Source organism: Ziziphus jujuba, chromosome 12, assembly GCF_031755915.1.
Source record: "Ziziphus jujuba cultivar Dongzao chromosome 12, ASM3175591v1".
Taxonomy (NCBI): Eukaryota; Viridiplantae; Streptophyta; class Magnoliopsida; order Rosales; family Rhamnaceae; genus Ziziphus; species Ziziphus jujuba.
In genome coordinates, this window is record NC_083390.1 from 14751037 (window position 1) to 14772247 (window position 21211).

Below are 21211 nucleotides of genomic sequence, written 5' to 3' on the forward strand. Positions count from 1 at the left end.
TTGAGAGATATGGAAGCTGAAGAAGAAAATCATCAAGACTTGGATCCAACAATAATATTTGAAACTATAATGGAAGATGATGATGAAGAGGGCAACCAAATATACCAATGGATTAGAGATGTTCATTTAGATGATCATGAGGGGAATCCTGATCCAAAGATTGCTCAACAAACTGAAAAAGAAGGGATAAATGTTCAAAAAGTGATTACCGAATAAGTAAATTCTAGTAGTGGTGATTCATTTCAAAGGCTTATGAGAGAGCCAATTAGAACTACTAGTGCTTCAGCTCCATCAAGTGGTACACATTCACAATTTGAGACTCTTAGTAGTCACTCTAGCTCCAGTGGTGATGAAGATAACTTCAATAAATTATCTGAATTAGAAGGTAGAAGAGGTAGGGGCTAAAGGGAATCACCAAGTTAAGAAGTTGGATTAGGCCCATTTACTGGTGAACAATATTACACACATGCAACACAGGATGAAGATCATGGGAGTAGAGATGCAGGTCAAGGATTCGGTGCTGTTGGAAAAGACTATACACGTAAAGAGAAATCTATGATGGAGATGTCACAACAAGAAGAAGATTCAATTTCTATGAATTTTGGATCTATGAAGGTTGGAAGTCATTTTCATAACTCTTATTCAATTAATAATTATAGAATGTCATCAAGTAGCAACTCATGGGTACCATCTCAAACTCAACCATCAGAGAGTAGTAGTTATGCACATAGTCAACCAATAATGGAAGATCCATATGGTTTGCATATTAATAATTATATGCAAAACTATTATGGAGATACATCTTTTCATAACTATTTCTCACATTTCACATCTCAAAATCAAAATGAAGAAGAAACCGATGATTTTCAACCACCCAGAAGTTCTATGTGGTATTAAAATGACATTTATGAACTACAATATAATTGTAATAATCGTTTTATATATTTTAGTTAATAAATAATTTTATCATATATGTATTTTTTGATATATTTTTATTAATAATAATTCATCTATGGTTATTAATGTTTAATTGTTCATTATAAATCAATTTACTAAGAAGAACATAACATCCATTCAATATTTTAGTAAGTTTTATAATCAATTTGATAATTGATGAATTAAACAAGTTAATTCTAAAGTTTCAATAAAAATTTCCATCTTTTAAAACAAATTTCCATCGTTTTTTATAATTTTTTATCGATATTCGATATTTTTCGATATTTCCATGGAAATTTCCGTATTTTGAACTCTCGATATTTCCGTCGACATTGATATTTTGAACCTTGACTTGGCTTAACTAGCTGCTCGGAACTTAAAAAAATAAATAACAATAATAATAATAAGAAAATAGAGATTCTAGAATTCACAAGTGCGAAAAGAGAACCATAGTGGGCTAAGAGATCCTCTATGCACGGTGGTTTTGTTTTATTTTCTTTAACTTGAAATCAAAAATGTCCTAGCCTATTCTTGCATGTTCTTTCTTTATTTTATTTTATTATTATTATTATTTTTTTTATTATTTTTTGTGTCATAAAAGAATTTGACCTTCAGCTATGCAATAAATATGGCATTAACATAAAATTGTAGGAATGAATGTGGTACTCAGATCAGGACAAGAAATTCAACCAAATCTATCATGAGTATCGTAAACAGACACACACACCCCAAAATCTAAAAACCACAAACATCAAATCAAACTGCGAATTCAACAACAAAATCCCTAACCTTACAGGAATTTTCATTTATGTACAGAATTGTAAGGCTGTCTCCCTAGCTAAACATCCAAACATGTTAAAGAGAAATTCTAAATAGTGGTCAAACATGAACGTTCCTGAGCTTAGAAACCACTATTTCTTTCATCTGGAATGAAAAAATCAAACCTGACATCAACAGAACCAGAGCTTTCACCAGTATCTTTGTACTCGACATTCGTTATTGCTCCAACTTCATCTACATCTTGATATTCCGGCTTCACCCGCCTTACCGGTACGGTGATAGAGTAAATAGTTCCGAGATCTGTGTCTGTAGAGACATTCAACTGAACTTTATCTTGGGATTCTATCTCAACAAAATCTGATAGAGCATGCACTATGTTTTTAACAATCTTCTGCTTGGCCTCATCACTAACCGCACATCGATCAGAGAAAAGGATCATCTTCAAGCGCTGCTTAGCAATCCTCGCATTAGAGCTCCTCTTAAATGTTGGTGATGGGAAAATTATCTTCCAAGCCAAGTTTAAGCGCTCAAAGAAGCTCATGTTGATTGCATTAAGGAGAAAACTCTCAGCTTCTTCACTTATGGACTTTGGTGAGATTTCAACGTCTCCAGTGATTCCAGAAATTCTCCTCGCATGTCTGCGCATATCACGGTTATCAAGTACCATGTAGGGCCATTTAGTTGTGATCTCAGACGTGCTTGATCCTCCACAAAAGAAATGATTGAAGTCTACCTATAATAAAACACAAAACTAAACACTCAAGTAGGGAAAGGCATTTTTCACATGTTTTTTAACCCCTAGTTTCCTACTATTTTCATTTAAACGTTGATATGCGCAGAGGGCGTGGTAACTATTAAGTCGCAAGTCACTCAACAGCTTAAACTCGACAATGGTGGCTCCATATGGGGGAGAGAAATGGGTGAATTACTATAAAACAAGCTTATGAAATCCTTCAAGACATCAAATAATCAAATTCTTTACCTGTCATCTTAAGCATCAAGAAACGATATTAAACACAGCATAGCTGCAACAATATAGATAATTTCAACCATGAAAACATATTAATTGACCATCCGACATAAAATCAGAAGAATGCCCATAATTATAGATACAAACTTGAAAGGTTTGAACATCACTATGCTGGCTGCCTCTCCAAAACTGATCTAACCAATTCACAAGTTACTATGATTGATTGTGTTAATTATCAAGTAATCAATACAATGAATATAAGAACACCTTAGAAGGATACTGGGAAGTATATATAGCTTCTTTCCAGCGACACAACAAAGAACATATGGTTTATACTTTAATACCCAATCATATCCAACTGCTATCACAGACTAATTGACTAATGATCTGCAAAGTCATAATGTTTCACCACAAAATTGTGAATCCGTCTATTAGACAAGTAAGAGAAATTATGAATAAGATGGACACAATAGCATGAAGAGCAACTCCAGTGAATGTTAGACAACATCATACTGCAAAGAAGCAACATATCAAATGAAACTCAACCAACTAGAAAACACCTAATTTCCAATTGGATAGTGACTAGCATGTGCCAAAAAATGGATATAATATTTGTTCTAAACCCTTGAAAACACCATGGTCCTGCTATCAAAAGAGTTGCAAGTTTTCTATTCATGTTTATGCTGCTTTACAAGGTATTAGACATTTACACTGGAGATGTACATAGAAAAGGCAACGAAATTGCAGCTAAAAATGTTCAATTTCAAGTCACGGGTATAATGTAAGATTAATAAGACTAGTTCCAACGTCAAGTTTGTAGTTTTTCTTTGAGCTATATGCAACCTACATTTATTTAAAAGCACAATCGAATATATACGGCATTTTCATATAAACTTCAGCTCTTAGAGTAACTGGTAAGTTAAGAAAATGGGTACAACCTATCAGAACCTTTTTCCTTCCTGTTCCCCAGAAAACCTCCAAGTAGAGTACACTTACAATTACAGATACGGATATATATGGTGCTACTCTGCTTCACCACTAGACCCAAATTACTTATACACTCCATTCGTCGCTAATAGTACGAGGTACAACAAAAGAAAACTAAGAACATTTCAGTATTCTCAACCAATTGTCAAAATTTTCATTTCTTTCTCACAATTTCCCAGACAACAAACGTCCCAACAAACAGAAAACAAAGTTTTTCACGAAACCCAGCTGGTGATATAAACAGGATTATTCACAGAAATGAGAAATTAACCCTGAGGAACAATTAAACAAACAAGAGAAGGAAAAACATTCTCAAACCTTTGAAGATGGAAAAGAACTTCGGAGAGTGCGAGTGGTATAAGAACCCAGTGTCGCTGAGACCCTCAGATTTCCAAAAGTCGACATTGTTTCTTCACGATTTGGCTTCGCTCTCGTCCTCTCTCGCAGATTCTCTCACTCAGAGTCTCACCCCTCACCCCTCAGCCCTTCTTCTTTCGGCTCACAAGCCGGCTTTCAAAATCCAAACGATTGTAAAACGACGCCGTAAGCTAAAGAGACGACAAGCCATTTATTTAGAAAAGAAATTAGTCAGAGAAACGACATATCGTCCATTCAGACAGCTAAGCTATAAACGAAAATGCCCTTCCGTGTTGGATGGAATTGGAAAATACAGGTAAATATATATATATGAACAAGCTCTGCGACGCCATTGAAAGTTGCCGAACTCTTCCTTTTGGTTTGCATGGACTTTGATAAACGAACATAGCGATTTTACCTTTTTCAAAGCATTTCAGTGAATGGGCAGGTGGAGACCAGCTTCCTTTCTTCTCCACCACATAACCACTGCGGCCAAATCTCTTGCTCTAAACCCTTCTTTCTCTTCCAAGCCTCTCCATCTTTCAAATCGTTCAAGACCCACTTACCATTTCCTCAGTTTGAGACGTTTCTCTGCACTCCCATCTCGGGTCCCTGTTGATACCGATGAATTTGATTCTGAGGATCCGCATTCTTGTCAAAACTATGGATTTGGAGTCCAGGAAGATGAGGATACAGGAAAGATTCCTGTCAAAGCCTATTTTCTCTGCACCAGGTTCGTCATTTCAGTTCTTTCTATAAATTCACATGTGGGATGGAATTTTTCTTTGATATATCCCTTTAGTTCTGTCTCCTTTTGTGTCCAAAATTATTTTGAGGGGTCAAGCTAATGAATTTTCATTTGAGAATGATAAAGGGAGTTCTTTTCCTATGTTCTACGGCTTCGGTTGTATTGGTTTTGCATTTCTCGACAGTATAATCCTGGTTTTCTTATTGGTTTTGTGCTTCTTTTGCTTTCTTGATCCGTGAATTTGGAATTTCTGTGTTTTCGTTAGTTTATGTTTGCTTCTTAGCATGCCTTTCTATTATGTTTGGTTCCTTTTTCCCTTTGTCTTAACTTTCTTAGTTTTTTTTTTTTCTGGCGTTGTTTCTTTATGATTTGGCTTTCTCAGATTCATCGTTTTGGCAGTATAAATTTAAAAAGCATGCAAGCCGATAACATAACTTATGTACTTCCTCCTACGTCTCGCTCATCGAACTACATTGCCCTCAGATATTGCGATACACGTTCAGAAACTACTGTGAGTTATCCATGAACAGTCTTGTTATTCTGCTTGATTGAACTTTTCGCTATGCTTATTATTTATATTCTTTGTCGAAACAAATTGTTTTGAAGTTCCCATAGTTCATTATTATCCTACTTTTTACTTTTGGAAATCATAGGAACGTTTTGGACCCCCTTTGTCTCACCTAAAAGGTTACAGTGTTCTACATGCTAGTCTTTATTTCCATTAATCAGGCTTATACTCTTCTACATATGATTTCTTAAATGACAGTGCAGTTGGGAACTTGGAATAACTAAAAATTTCATTACCTGACCTATAAAACTCCTTTGGCAGTTGCCGTATGCTTGTTGTATTGAGTGTTAAAATTAGTGATGGAGATGTTCATTACAGTTGATATGTGGGATGGACCACCTCCAAAATGCCCCTTATGTGTTTGCTAATTGTTGGTTTCTTTCTAACAAGAAACATTATGACTGGATATGTATCTAGTATCTTATCAGATTTAATGCCAAATTCCTACAAAGCTATACTTACTCTGTGTTTTTTTTTTTTTTAATTGATTTATAAGAATAATTGCCATGTGCAATATATTTTACTGGTTCATTTTTTTAAAAAATGATGCTTTTGCTTTAGGGACGTGGAGTCAAGAAGAAAATGAACCGCTGCCGGTATATGGTTGTATTCCAGTATGGATCTGCTGTGCTTTTTAATATTGATGACCATGAAATTGATTCCTACTTAGAAGTAGTTAGAAGATATGCTTCTGGGTTGCTTCCGGAGATGAGGAAAGATGGTATACTTCCTTTTGAAGATCTTATATTCTTATGGGTTCTTATTACTTGAATTTTCCACCTGATAGAACTAAATTTCATTTCAAGAATGGGTATTTGTGTTTTCTAAAACATGTGTATAGCATGAGATCATGAATTAAAATGTGTTTTTCTTCCATATTATCAATTAAGTTCATCCTAAATGAATGGATGCAATAATAGATTGTAAGGATGATAAATAGTTCTTTCGCTTTATTGTTACATTAGCAAAATTCATCTTATACTATCAGATCATAAAATTTTAGTATTTGCAATTGATACATGTGCCCTCCCACCTCTTGTCTTAATATTTGGGGCTAATGATTGGGATCTTGTAATTAGGCAATAGTGGCATCAAGAATGGTGGGATTGCATGGCATTGTATAATTTTAATCGTACGAGAAATTCTTTTTCATGAAGAACTGCAAGAATAATTTACCTTTTTTCTTTTTTTATTTTTTATTTTTTATTTTTTTATTTATGTAGTATAAATTACTGCTGTAACATCTCTTATAAAGTTTGGAAAGCAGTCTTCTTATATATGAAATGTTCATTGACTCCGAATAAAAAGAAAACTGTAAACTTTAAATTCATAACAAGTACCAGGATAGATTGAAGTATTTTTGTGGATGATCTTCTTTTATATAATATATATATGTATATGTATATGTATATATAAGGTACAATATGTGATCCCTTCTTTTATATAATATATATATGTATATGTATATATATTAGTGGCATGATTATTGATTTTCTTTCCCCTTGTTTTCTGTGTCAGTAAGCTTTTAGATTCCTTCATTTTTTATTTTATTTTATTTTTATTTTAGTTCTGTTATATTTTCCAAATAGCTTATGAAATAGTAGTTTTTATTCTCTTATTTGGTGTTCATCTGTCCTTCTATCAGATTATGCAGTAAAAGAGAAGCCATTATTGGTCCAAGATATGCAGGGAGGTCCAGACTACATTGTACTCAAAACCTTAGACACCGATAGTATCCGCATTATTGGAAGTGTGCTTGGCCAAAGTATTGCTTTAGATTATTTTGTTTCGCAGGTAAAATATGCTTATTTATCTCACATTTTGATTTTAAAAGAAGAAAGTAGTGATACAAGATGAAAACAAGAAATTGTTGCAAATTGGAAATAACCTTTGAAAACTTATTAAAGTAGAGAAAAATCAAATTTTAAAGTCCAAACTTTGATTTGGAATGATCTAGGATGAAGAAGAAGGGCTTATTTGTCTTTCAAGGATCTTAATAGTTTTAGTCTAATTCAGTATTCTTATTTAATTAGGAATTATTTTATTTTTATTATTCTTATATTTTTAGAAACTTTTATTAATTAGTTTCCTTATTTAATTAGATTTTTTATTATTTAATTTTCTAATATTGTTAGATATTATTTTAGTTTTCTAATGTTAGGTATTATTTTAGTTTCATAATGTTAGGTGGTTTTATTATAAATAGAGATCTTTATAACTCTTTTAGACAGTTAATTAATAATACAAGTATTTTTTTAAGAGTTATTTCTCTGTTTTTGTGTTATGCAAACCAAATTTAGGTGTGATGTCTAGGGATTTTAGAAGTGATTTTTAAAATTGTTCTAGTGTGATACTAGAGTTTATTTTTTAATTTTCAATTTCTTTCCTTCCCTACACATTCTACATCAAATTGGTGCTAGAGCAAGGGTCCAAGCTTCTCAATGAACAGTGCTGTCCTAAAAACACTGCTTGTGAACAGTAACCCGCATGAATGGACAGTCCTATGTGAACCCTGCACTCATGTGAAACAGTATCCAGTGATCAAATTGTTTCTTTGGCTTAAAGAAAAAAAATGTAGTCATGATTATGCAATCTAGAAAGAGTTTTAGTGGTAGAATAATTGACAGTCAACTTGAAGAATTACTTATTTGTATGGTCGAACAAGTGGAGTCTTTTAGTGTTCAGGTCAGCAATATTAAAATGCAAGTATCTCCGCCTAGTAGTTATTCAACTGACAATAAACAAGATGAGATTCTTGAAGCCAATGACGACAAAAATCAAGAGAAGCAGTCAGCAAAGACAACTGCTCCAATATCCTTTCCTATAGCCTAGCAAACATTTGATTGGGTTAGAGATATATTTTAATCGATACATGAATGTCATAATATTGTTGAGGACATCACAAAGAGGGTAAAGATTGAGTAACAAATTTTGAAGGTAAGGTAAATCCAACTGAATTAGCCGATTGGCTTTTGTTCATTGAAGAATATTTTAATTGGTATGATATGGATGAACGGAGATTAAAATTTGCTAGAATGAAACTAGTAGGGTTTGCTAAAATTTGGTGGACGAGTGTTGAAAGAGACATAAGGAGAATGGGACTCTCACTCATTGGTACTTGGCAAGAGATGAAAGCTAAACTTCGGAAAAAATACATGCCTACCAATTATTATGACAAGTTATGTGAATAAGCAATTAACTTGAAGCAGAAAAATATGTTGGTTGCTGAATATATTTAAACATTTGATGAATTAAAAACTCGAAGCCAAATACTTGAATATTCAAGATAAAGGGCTGACATTAGAAGAGAGTTGTTACAACAACCTATCTACAGCTTGGAGCAAGCTTTTCAGGCTTCCTTGGATTTGGAGGAGTATCTTGGAAGTTCCAAATACCTTAAACTACATTAAATCACAACACTAGAATAGTAGCAAATCAGCTATCAAATCAACCTACACAGACCAAGGCACTGGCTTCGGATATTAATATTACTGATCTTAGAGGAAAAGGTAACAAATGTTTCATGTGTGGACAGTTTGGTCATATGACATATGATTGTCCCAAGAAAAATTTACATCTTGGTATGGAATATGACCAAGAACTAGATCAACAGAAAGAGGTGGTCAAAGACAATAACCATGGGATCTACGATCCAAATGATTTGGAAGAAGATGGAGTATTCATTAAATGCTGTTGTTAGATGCATCCTTTCAATTTTGAAAGATGAGAAGGAAGATTGGAAATGCACATCTATTTTTCACATGTTGGTTCGTTGTGGAAATCAAGCACAAAAGCTTCTCATTGATGGTGGTAGCAATATGAATGTTGTTTCGGCATCTATGGTAGGGCGACAAAAATTTCCTGTTGAACCTCATCCATATCCATATAAGGTAGCATTGATAGTACTTCAATTCTTGTAACTCAACGCTATCTTATATCTTTTTCATGTGGAGTTTATAGTGATTTTATTTGGTGTGATGTGATTCCAATAAAAGTAATATATATTCTTCATGGTTGTCCTTGGCTTTATGGTAGAGATAAGTTTCACTATGACACCTATGACAGTGACTGAGATGGATAACTATAAGGTGAAAAAATAAAATAAGGTTTCAAACAACTCACAAAAGTTGGAGCACATCCTTTCCAATAAAGAATTTGGACAAGAAAGTGAGAAAAAAGTTAATTGAGGATCAAAATCTTTGACTATTAGATTTTACAAAGAATTTTGAAGTGGTATGTGAAGTATCAAATGAGGAAATTGGGGGTACACTTATTTAAGAAGAACATCCTATTACATTGTTTAGTTAGAAGTTAATGAAGACAACCCAAAGTATTCATTTTATGACAAAGAAATTCTAAAATCCAATCAAACTTCTATGAGCAATTTCATGCTATTAGCTCATCAGGGTAGAGTTTTTCTAAGTTAGGGGGAATTAATGCAAGATGGAAACAAGAAATTGTTACAAATTGGAAACAACCTTTGAAAACTTATCAAATGAGAGGAAAATCAAATTCTAAAGCCCAAATTTTGATTTGGAATGATCTAGGATGAACATAGGTTTATTTGACTTTTAAGGATCCTAGTAGCCTTAGTCTAATTTAGTTTTGTTATTTAATTAGAGTTATTTTCTTATTTTAATATTCTTATGTTTTTAGGAACTTTTATTAATTAGTTTCCTTATTTAATTAGATTTCTTATTATTTTTGTTTTCTAATATTTTTAGATATTATTTTAGTTTTCTAATGTTATTAGGTGGTTTTATTATAAATAGGCATTTTTGTAGCTCTTTTAGACTGTTGATTAATAATACAAATATTTTTTTAGAATTATCTATCTGGTTCTGTGTGATGCAAACCAAATTTAGGTGTGATGCCTAGCAATTTTAGGAGTGATTTCTAAAATTGTTCTAGTGGAACACTAGAGCCTATCTTTTAATTTTCAATTTTCTTTTCTTCCCCACCTGTCCTACACCAAGTAGGCTCTTTCATAGATAGCCATTGAATTTCTTTCATGCTTTTGCATAAACCACATTTAGTTGCATTTCTTATTACCAGGCAGAATTATGCCAGCACAAGAATTTAAGAGCAATGCATGTCATTATGCCATGTAAACGTTGCTAATATAGCTTAAAACAGCTTCTAATTATGCAATGAGATGTAACCGTATAAGGTTTTGTTACAATGTGAAGGTTGCTCTTAATCTCAGGTTGATGGTATGGTTGAAGAGTTTGCAGATATAAATCGTGGAATGGAGAAAACTGGCACTTTCACCATGGATAAGAAGAAGCTTCTTCAGCTTGTTGGGAAGGCTAACTCAAACCTAGCTGATGTGATTCTCAAAGTTGGTCTTTTTGAGAGGTAATGCCATTGTAATTGTTATGTTAATTGCTTTTTTGCCTAATTTACTGCGAAAAGAGGTTCCTTCTGTATAACGGATGGTGTAAGGTCGTAAACATTCTCCTTTTAACATAATCTAAGACATGCTTGTCTTGTGCTTCCAACTACAAGCTTTATTCTGGTTGTTTTTTCTAATTGTTTTCAACCTTTTTCCTTATTCTAGATTACAAATATTGTCATCTATTATCATCATTACTTTTGAAAAAATGAGTTTGGTTTATGATCTCACATTACTTGGCTCTTCATATTCAATTTTATCCTTCATCCCCCAGATCAGAAATTGCTTGGAGAGATGCTAAATATGCTCAAATATATGAGTACCTTAGAGAGGAGTATGAGGTCGCACAACGCTTTGGAAACTTGGATTTCAAACTAAAATTTGTAGAGGTACTTCTTCCCAGACAAGCCTTCTTGATGCACATGCTTGATATGGTTCCTGCTAAGTTATGAAGATATAACACTTCTTTCTGAAAGAGTTTATGGTCAAGAGGTCAACAAGAAGGGGCATATACTCTAAATTACAGACATGAAAATGCAAAATAATGAACGAAAAAACAGATTTGGAAGAACTCAGGAAATTGATTAGCTTAGGCCATAACTTATGAGCCTTCTTAGTGCACATGTTTGGTATTGTTCCTGCTAAATTACGAAGATATTAACACTTCTATGTGAAGGAGTTTATAGTTTATGGTCCAGAGGTCTATAAGAAGGGGCATATATTCTAGATTACTTAGATGAAAATGTAGATTTATGAATAAAAAACAGATTTGGAAAAACTCAGGAAATTGATTAGCTTAGGCCATAATTTTGTTGAAGGCTGGAATACCAAAAGTTAGTGTATCTAAGCACTTTAGCTTCCTTTATGCAAAGGTGACAATTGTTTGGCGACTGTTAAAGGGTGGTTTTTTCTTCTGAACTTTATTATTCTAGATATATTTTGTTTATTAAGAAAATAAGAAACTAGAAAAGGACACTGAAAATCTATTCTTTCAGAAAAAATAAGACTAACTATACGACTACATATCTTCTTCCTTTATTATGAACATCATTCTTTGGTTGATTTATTTTTTATTTTTTTAATTTTTTTCCTTTTTGCAGCACAATATTCATTTCCTCCAAGAGGTCCTGCAAAACAGGAAGTCAGATCTCTTGGAATGGTGTGTCATTGGCCTGTTGAGCATTGAGAATGTCATATCAGTATACGAGATTGTTCGCGACTCAACTGCATAATTTGGCAAGCAGATGAAATTTTGATAGCCAAGACTAAAAATTAAAGGGTCATATTATTGGTTCACATAGAGCAATTTTTATATTTTTTTTATTTCTCATCTTGCATATTGTTTTAAAATTCTTGAGCAGATATTATTTGGAAACAGGGAAAAGAAAAATAAAAATAAAAATAAAATAACAAAAAAAACCAAGCAAAAAGTCTGGTGTATGAAATATAGGAACAGCAATACGGGGAATCAGATAACAAGAAAAAATTATGGGGTATCAATTGTTTTATAAATGATATATTTATGTATTTCTGAATATCATTATTATAGTTTTGTAGCCGCTTTATAATCTTGCTATCCTTTAATGTTTTTATTTAATTCTTTGAATTAGTTTTATAAAATTTGTACCAAATAATTTCACATTGTCTTACTTCGTTACAGTTGGTTTCATTTATGACATCAGGAAGAAAATTCATAATTTTAATCACCAGGACTCAGGTGGATAAGTTTGTTCTTAGTTCCCCTGTGCTTTAACAAATACCATAGCGAATTCATCAAGTTTTAATCAGCAATGCGTCCAGCAATGAATTTTTTTTCATGGTAGCAAGTAAAACCATAACAGGAAGCACCTGGCTTTTTGCTTTAGAATATCCCAAAAAATGATACTAAAATTGCCTACTTGGTAACAAAGCTACTACAGATTTTTAAGTCATCTCCAGACCAATGACACAAAACTCTCAGAATTCTTCTACCCTGACAGAATCTCGGGGGGTTATATAGGCATCCTTCGGCCTTGATTTCTTCACACCGGCAGTAAACCACACCTTATCGGACTTGGAACTTTCAACTGCCACACAAGTGACCTTAACCCATACTAGGACCTTTGTCTTCATTCCCTCTATACCGGTAAGCTTTCCCCTCAGTAGAATTGCTTTCACCCTGGTTGCATACCTTATAACCGAAGAATCCTTGAAGCTCACCTCACAAGGGGAGGATAAGTACACTACCAATTTAGCCTTTGTTTCATCAAATTCATAACAAGTTATGTTATGAGGAAACAAGCCTGGAGGTAAGTTGTACTCACGGAGGAGATCTGGTAAGCCTTTCACAGGCTTTCCTATAGAAAAGACAAGAAAAGTAGGAAATATTAAGAAGAACCAAATGCAGTTGGGGAAAAATAAATAAATAAATTTTCATAAAAGAAAGGAACTTTAACAACATTGGTGAGCAACTAAGCATTCTTGAATTTGCTCATTCAATAATGCCAACTGAAATGAAATGAGGATTACCATATAAATTAGAGAAGCCTAACACATCCACGAGGAAAAAGAAAAAATATACATATTAATATGTTATAATGAATTAAACTCAAAAACGAAACTCAAGATGGAAATTCAATAAAATTGAAAAACCGCATAAAGAAGGCAATCAAAACTCTTAATGCATCCACAAAATGGTTATTGAAAAGAAAGAGCTTTATATTTATAGTTCAATTGTGAGGGAAACATAATGCACTATAAGTGGAGCTTAACGCTATATGTGGAAAGCACATAATTGAAAATCCTAAAACTATGTAGGTCCAAATAGCAACATAAAGTCAAAATCAACTAGAGTGATTGAGTCTGGCCTAGAGTTTCAAGTATCAATTTTCTCCAATAGAGAAGTCAAAGTTATCAGACTCTGAAGGATCCATGTAACTTCCATCAGGAGTCTGCATAACCAGAGAGATTAACATGATTGGAGCATAAACAGGTATTTAATGCATAATTACTCCCTCATGTGCATTTTTAACACAGTTTGCACCTTTTAGTTTGTTGAAAATCCACTTCGCCTTCTCCTCAACAGTATTTGAGAAAGTCTGCAAACAAAATACAATCTTTTGATAATGGAGGAAAAGAAAATATCATCAAAAGTTCGTACAGGTATTGGGAGAGCAAGCATGGTTACTATATTATCATATTGACATACTTTTTTCTTTGCAACCCAACAAAAAAAGTGAAGAAAAGAAAGATGACAGAAAAAACATTGATACTAAACAATAGGACCACAGTTCGTGCTAGCAACCTGACTAAATTGACATCCTGGGGAGAAAATTTACCAAATAGAAGAAAAAAGTTTGGATACTAGATTTCTCATCTGTCAGTTCCATCATTTTCAGTACTATACCTCTTTGTGCCCAGTTCTGTAAGCTTAGTGACGGAGTCTTCTATTGTCTATGCACCACTTGGTCTATAAAGCACATATAACACAACTAGTGCCGCCAATGGCACAATCCTCAGGTAAAATATGTTGATACAACTTTGAAAATCTAGCCTTACAACCTCACCTTATACATATATCTAGCATGCTAAGTTTGTCGACGGAGTGGAGTAAAGCCCAGCAAGTAGGTTTACGAAGCCAGCAAATTACCAGTCACTATAAATAACTCAAAACTCACCTTTAATCCAAACAACTAATTAGTTTTCTTACCCCATTTATCTCCTTCCCTTTTACTTTCCTTATTCTCCAGTAAAAAAAGTTTTCAGAAGCATCAAAATGAAAGCAATCTAAAAGCATGAGATTAATATGAATAAAAAAAAAAAAAACCCCATTTTGCCAGAAAGAAGTGCAGTAATATAATGAATCTAAATTGCTAAAACTGCAATCTCACTCCCATCCAACATAGTTTAGTTAAATCTTCCCATCGCAGGCCAATGCAAAAATACTGTCTGCTTCCAACATATCACTGAGACAAAGCAGTCATCCATAAGGCCCTCGAATCTGTTTTATTCTACATCCAAAACCCATCTTCCAATTCTCATTTTTTAAAGGAATATTTGCCGGATCTCACATTTCATTGACAATTACAAAAGCTAGACTAGCAGAAATCATCATATGGGTACAATCCAATCAAGCCACATTACATAGAAACCTTGACCAAAACAATCTCGAAAAAGCAGATTTAATCAAAGACAAAGCAAAAGGATACCCAAAAAAAAAGAGAAAAGAAGGAAAAGGAAAATGTACACATTTACAAACTACCAACAAAAAATTATATACTCACATTGATGTCCTCAGAAATGTTAGAAAACTCTTCCTTGGCTTTCTTTGAAATCCATGAGCTCCCAATCCCAACTTTTAAGCTGCTCACTTTTGTTAGAGCTTTCTCCATTTTCACCCTCTCTCCCTCCCCCTCTTCCTGGTTTCTCTCTAGAGCTCTCTCTCTCTCTCTCTCTGTTTCTTATGAGGAGTACATTAATGTCGTACAACTGATTTACTCATCAAGGCTGAAGCTTTATCACACGAAGACAAACATGCTGCTGCTTGCTGGCTTTTGCAGCAGTGTAAATAGCGGCGCTCACGCTTCCAGACAAGACAGGAATTACAAAACATTAGCAGGGCGTTTTGGTAATTGCAAAGCGAAGGTGTTTAAAGTGATGGTTGGTTTATGAGACCTTTTGATTGACAATGAAAAATGGTTTATTTTTTATTTTTTATCTTTGCTTTGAATGAAAAATGGTTTACATTTATTTATTTTTTCCATCTTGTTATGAAATTTACTTCCATTTTAAATGAAAAATTAATTTGCTTAGATCATGGAGAAATTTGTGTTTTGTATTACTTGGTCAATGAAATTTGTGCTTCTTTGACAATGACAAAAAAAAGAACGGTCATTTGAAATAATTGAGTGAACAATGCTAAAGCACTTTTTTTTTTTTTTTTTTTTTTGGGGGGGGGTAATAAGATGCTCAAGCACATGGTGGGTCAAGGTTGCGTAATTGGTATGTCAAAAGTTGAAAACGATGGAACAAAGGCCAAATCACAAACAAATCAGAGGCATGCATATCAAGAATGCAGCTAGTCATCCTCTTTGGCTGTGTGCCAATACCAGCTAGCGTCCACATCTCCAAAATGCTTTGCTAGTATTAATTAATTCAATTTATTCATCACTTTATTTATTTATTTTTTTCCTTTACCTTAAAGACAAAAATGAAATTATTTTCCTCCGTTACTTGAAGAGCCCAAATCATGGAATTGAATTTGTAGTGTACCTTTGTTTACATCATTTATTTTCTCAAATATTTATTATTATTTAAAATAATAATAATAATTTAATGATTAATAATAATAATAAATGATTGAAAGGTCAAGCAAAAATGATATTTTTTGAGATAAATTAATTTTTTAAGAGTTTTATGTCAATGGCGATATTTAAATTCAAATTTGAAATTGGTTTAATTGCTTAAGAAAAAATTATGGAATTAATTTGGGATCTTTTTTATGGAATTTTCATATTCATTATAGCAGTTAAAAGTCCATAAAAATATATCAAAATTAAACTATGGAACTTTCCCTTAGAATCTCTTTATAATATTCTAGATTTTCAACAATTTTTTTTTTTTTTGTTTTTTTGTGTTTAAATTTTACTATTTTCTTTAGGCAAATTTCATTTAATTAATTCATTACAAACTTTTAAATTAGTTGTTCTCTACAGTTTTAATACAATCCTTTGATTTTAATAAGATATTTTGCACAATCAATTTTATTTATTTTCTTGTATCAATTTCTTAAAAAATACTTTAATTTTTTTAAAAGGCAGCCAGCACCATTTGGAAACACTGTTGGACGAAAATAGCCAACAACATCTCAATAATTTCCTCTATAAACCCAGTTGCTTTTTGGGTATTCCAATATATATATACATATATATTGAAAAAGTATATTCCAATATTCTTATGTATAGAAACAATGTCAAAAGGAGAAGCTTCCTTTACTTTTGACAATATGATAATATCATCAAGTTTGGCAAAGCCGATCCTTTGTAGCCAAAGGTTCTTTCAGTCGGTTTAACATTCAAGGAACAATATTCAGAAATCAGGACAAATGAATCTCAAAGCTACTCTTCATCAAACTTAAACCTATGAGATAACAGCTTAAACCATGGAAGAAGATGGAGAAAAGGAAGAAAACTGTCGACGGCACGAAGGTGGAGCTTCCTAATTGTTAGGGTATAAGACCCTTCCTCCTTCCAACTCTTCCACTTCTCCTAGGGAAAGGGGCTATGGCATGACCTCTGGGGAAGAAGTCCAAAGGAACACTCCTTCAAGGGCGCCTAGACGGTGTAAGTTTACCTCTTTTCTGTTAATCCAATCTTCTTAATAGGTATTCAACTTGAACTTCCTTGGTTAGAGGCATGATCCAATCCCCATATAAATTGGCAATCAAATGTGGCTTGATTTTATATACAGGATTAACTACATCTTCCTCTTGATTGATCCTTACTTCCACACCATATGTTCTAGCCTTCATTTCTACTCTCAGCTTGATTGCTGCTTCCACTGCTTCATATGTCAATAACTCCATCAACTGTGCCCTGTCCTAAAAGAACCAAAAATCCCAGGGAACAAAAAATTAAAAAAAAAAAAAACCTTGAATGTGAGGAAACCATTTCAAAGCTTAAATTGGAGCATAGTTGGAAAAGGAAATTCTACTTGAGCTATAATGGCAGGTTCATATTGAGTAGGAGCTGCTTGAAATTTTGCTTCTGCAACAAATTTGCCATAATGTATTCTCTTTGAGAGCATCTGTAATGAATATCAAAGTCAGATAAAAAAAATTACAGCTTTCAGGCCACAAACCACTATTTAGAATTCAGCACCCAAAAAAAAAATAAAAAATAAAAAATAAAAAATGGTATTGATCAAATAGTTAAGGGAATAAATCAGTTTGCCTACAAGCAGGCATAGAAAAGGATGCACATTGATTTAGAAGTTATACAAGAATCAAGACTATGGAAGGTGTTATTGGCTAAACTTTTGCCAATTTTAGTACCAAAACACCAGTGGCATAAAAGCATAAACCAGCAGAGTACATCTAACAAAACAAGTTGAATGTGCTGGTTTAGAAGTCTCTGCTGTTTTGTGAACTCCACCTGCCAGACTATTTAGCAAGGAATAAACAAGTATTAATTAGAAGAGGAGACTATTTACCAAGGAAAAAACAAGTATTAGTTAGAAGAGGACTTCGGTTACCAGCATTTTCCAGTCATTTTTTAAATTATTTCTTCCCCAGGAGAAGATATATATATATATATATATATATACACACACACACATATATGGATGGATAGATAGATAGAGTTATTTTTTAAAGACCACTGTTATTTTTATTAAATTAATAGATAGACAGATAGATAGATAGATAGAGAAGAGGGGGAGAGAGAGAGAGAGAGAGAGAGAGAGAGTTGTTGCCAGAAAAACAAGAACAGCTATTCATTACCAACATAGTAATGTCTCAAACTCAGTATAGAAATCGATAAAAGAGTGTTTCAAACAGCAAAAGTTCAGTTCACTGTTCATACCTGCAAACATAGTGTGTCACAAACAGCAGCTGATCCATAATTACCATCATCTCCTGCTTTAACTAATCTAGGAAGAAGATCTCTAAAATACATACTCCAGACCTTGTTGTTTATATTAATTGATTCAGCACAGGGATGCAAAACCTAAATATCAGAAAGAAAAAAGGACTCAGAGCAATAACATCTATAGAAAGATCTGCTAAGAAGTATGAAAAAGGGATGGCATCTCATCATTTGCAATTACAGGTTAAAAGCACAGGTGAGTTAAAAACATGGCATAATATGATATTTTAGCAATTTGAATTTTATAAACAAAAAGTTACAATCAATAATCAACAATTAAATTTTACATTGTCACTGACTTTCAAATAGTGAATTTCATTTAAGCCACGTAGACAAATATGAATTTAGCATTTTGAATTTTATAAACAAAAAGTTACAATCAATAACCAACAATTAAATTTTACATTGTCACTGACTTTCAAATAGTGAATTTCATTTAAGCCACGTAGACAAATATGAATTTAGCATCAGATTATCATGTAACAAATCAATAGCAGAAATGGAAATTTGACAGCTTTCAACATAGAGTAGCCTCTCATTGACTTATGGGCATTGATATCCAATAAAAACTATATGAAGGAATTGTTTTTCACTTGTATATCTTGACAGTTCGATATATCTTCTATGGCAACTAATAAGCTTTTGTACTCGTTAATTGAAAGTACTGTAAAAAAAGTTCCAATGGTAAGCATATCCACCTTTCTTGTTATAACAGAATATAATGGAAAGATTTCCTATAAATTATGTAATAATTTTAATTATAAACAAGTTCTTTAGGGTTTATATGAAACACAAGCAGAATATTCCATGTGTAAGCAACTACCTTTGGGTATTGCAAAGGAGGAAGCATAGGCTCAGGCAAGAATGCTGGGAAGAAAGGATGCTCATCTGGACTCTTATATCTGCCCACCTAGTTTGCAAAGAGAACCCAATCATTAAATTTTTGGCATCATATGAACTACTTGTTCAAATAGAGGTTTCTGGTTCTCATATTGTCAAGTACAATTTAAGTAGATTTCTGCTTTTTTGTTAAATACTATCACCCTTAGGTTACCTGGGCATGGAGCTTTTCAGTTTCCCTGACCATAAACTCCACTAAAGACCCTTCAAACCAATCCACAGTGAATGCACCATGATCATATGTGTCTGCGTTATAACAATATTGAGTTCTCTCCAAAAGGCTACGTATAATGCTATCCTCTTGTCGAATTAATGAGTGTCTTATACTATCTAGGGTTAAGCTTTCACTCTCATCCACCCTTCGCTTCGCATATCTGTATTAAAAAGAAGATACAATGAGAAAAGTTAGAATACAAACATTTGAAACATTTCCCATATTAGTGAATTTCACGCAACACTTCACCTTCACCTTCACCTTCACCTTCATTTTCACCTTCACTACATAAAGTAAGAATGCTAACGTGATAGAATGAGCATGAATGCTATATGCACTTAATGTTCGATGGGATACAGTGCTTTTAGGATGTTTACTGGATGAATACTCCAAACAAATTATTCACCAGAAAGTTGATAAATATTCTCCTACACACTAGAAAGCTACTAAGATATTAGGTTGTTAAAATTCTCAACGGCATTCCACTGGAAGAAGTTTTCTTTGACTGTTAGGTATCAGAGGCCGCAGATATTGGGGCTAAGTATGCATTCTTCTTACTCTAGAGAACATCATAGTAAAATCTTCCAAGCACTTTGCTTTTGGTGTACGTGTGTAGCTCACCATTCATTAACCCCGAACGGTATAAGAAGCCAGTTTAGAGATCATCCAATTTCAATTATCTTTAACAGGCAAGGACGCAGGTTTCCAATTCTAAATTGCTTGCTCATAATGTGCTTGTCTTGCCTAAGAACAACTGGACTATACAGCAGACCCAATGTGATTCCATATCAAACATGAATTTCACTTCCATTAGAACATGTTCCAATCTGTTTTAATTTTTTTAAGCATTCTCTTTATGATCCCAACGTAGTACTTCAGAATTAAACTTTTAAATATATATTTTTTCCCCCTACAAACGATTAAGAGTCACAGAGAAAAGAAATTCCGTACCCTAAAATTTGGTATAATAACAATAATGGAAAACAAAAAAGGAATTGATAAAAATAAAGAATGCAATCGCAAACACAAAAAAATAATACCTTATAGGAGAGATAGAAGAAGCTTGAAGATGGAGACAGTGTTTTCTTGAAGTCTTTGATAGAAAATATGGAGGCTTGGCTGTAATGGTGGTCTTTGAAAACAAATTGGAAGTGGGTCTTGAAGATTTTGTCAAGGTATTATGGACCGAAGAGGCAGGCGTTAAAGCTTTGAACACCTTGGCCTCCATTTTCGGCTGTTCAAGAAAGTGAAAGCAACACAGAATTTGGGTTTCAAACTTCGAAACGATAGAGAGTGCGAATTACAGAATGGCCCTTCACTTAAAACCCATAAACATTATTTTTTGTATTATTTGGTCGGAAATTATTATTATTATTTTTTTGCTGAATTATTATTATTATTAATGTTTAGGTTGGAATTTATATATGAACTTGTGCTAAATCTAGCTAAATTATTATCAATAATATTAGAATTGTCTTGCACTTCAAAAAAAAAAGAAAAAAAAAAAATATATATATATATATTAAAATTGTCAAAATATTTACTAAATTTATTTACAAAATAATATGTTAGATGATGCTATAATATTTAATTAATTTATTTTTTCAATAATATTACAGTAATCAAAATATTTATCAAATGATTCACATTAAAATATTATTGGTTGGTATATTCATATAATTTAAATATAAAAAAGCGAACCCTTAAATGAATTAGCGAGCTAAAAAAAAAATC

The 21211-nt window shown here is 32.9% G+C and overlaps 4 protein-coding genes across 5 annotated transcripts; 1 reads left to right on the plus strand and 3 right to left on the minus strand.

Annotated features, from left to right (window-relative positions):
• Positions 1–1610: 1610 nt before the first annotated feature.
• On the minus strand, positions 1611–4224 carry LOC107429031 (cell division topological specificity factor homolog, chloroplastic). The gene is made up of 2 exons (XM_016039657.4): positions 3992–4224; positions 1611–2449 (listed from the first exon to the last, which is right to left on the minus strand). Exons 1-2 carry the CDS (start codon positions 4076–4078, stop codon positions 1838–1840), a joined length of 699 nt encoding a protein of 232 aa, XP_015895143.2. The 5' UTR covers positions 4079–4224; the 3' UTR covers positions 1611–1837.
• Positions 4225–4331: 107 nt separating this feature from the next.
• LOC107429030 (protein RETARDED ROOT GROWTH, mitochondrial) lies at positions 4332–12317 on the plus strand. Of its 2 annotated transcripts, XM_016039654.4 has the most exons (7): positions 4332–4763; positions 5178–5289; positions 5908–6067; positions 6992–7140; positions 10553–10704; positions 11016–11130; positions 11842–12317. In XM_016039654.4, the coding sequence occupies exons 1-7, from the start codon at positions 4471–4473 to the stop codon at positions 11971–11973; spliced, it is 1113 nt and encodes a 370-aa protein (XP_015895140.1). In that variant the 5' UTR covers positions 4332–4470; the 3' UTR covers positions 11974–12317. The 2 variants fall into 2 exon arrangements, with proteins under 2 accessions (XP_015895140.1, XP_060669348.1); XM_060813365.1 differs by lacking the exons at positions 10553–10704; positions 11016–11130; positions 11842–12317 and adding an exon at positions 7767–7997.
• Positions 12318–12489: 172 nt separating this feature from the next.
• Positions 12490–15380, minus strand: LOC107429032 (uncharacterized protein At5g01610). The gene is made up of 3 exons (XM_016039658.4): positions 15004–15380; positions 13764–13818; positions 12490–13077 (listed from the first exon to the last, which is right to left on the minus strand). Exons 1-3 carry the CDS (start codon positions 15109–15111, stop codon positions 12698–12700), a joined length of 543 nt encoding a protein of 180 aa, XP_015895144.2. The 5' UTR covers positions 15112–15380; the 3' UTR covers positions 12490–12697.
• A 1290-nt stretch (positions 15381–16670) lies between these two features.
• LOC107429026 (chorismate mutase 3, chloroplastic) lies at positions 16671–20911 on the minus strand. Its single transcript, XM_016039650.4, has 6 exons — positions 20518–20911; positions 19418–19637; positions 19187–19273; positions 18301–18444; positions 17432–17524; positions 16671–17318 (listed from the first exon to the last, which is right to left on the minus strand). Exons 1-6 carry the CDS (start codon positions 20703–20705, stop codon positions 17082–17084), a joined length of 969 nt encoding a protein of 322 aa, XP_015895136.2. The 5' UTR covers positions 20706–20911; the 3' UTR covers positions 16671–17081.
• Positions 20912–21211: the final 300 nt, after the last annotated feature.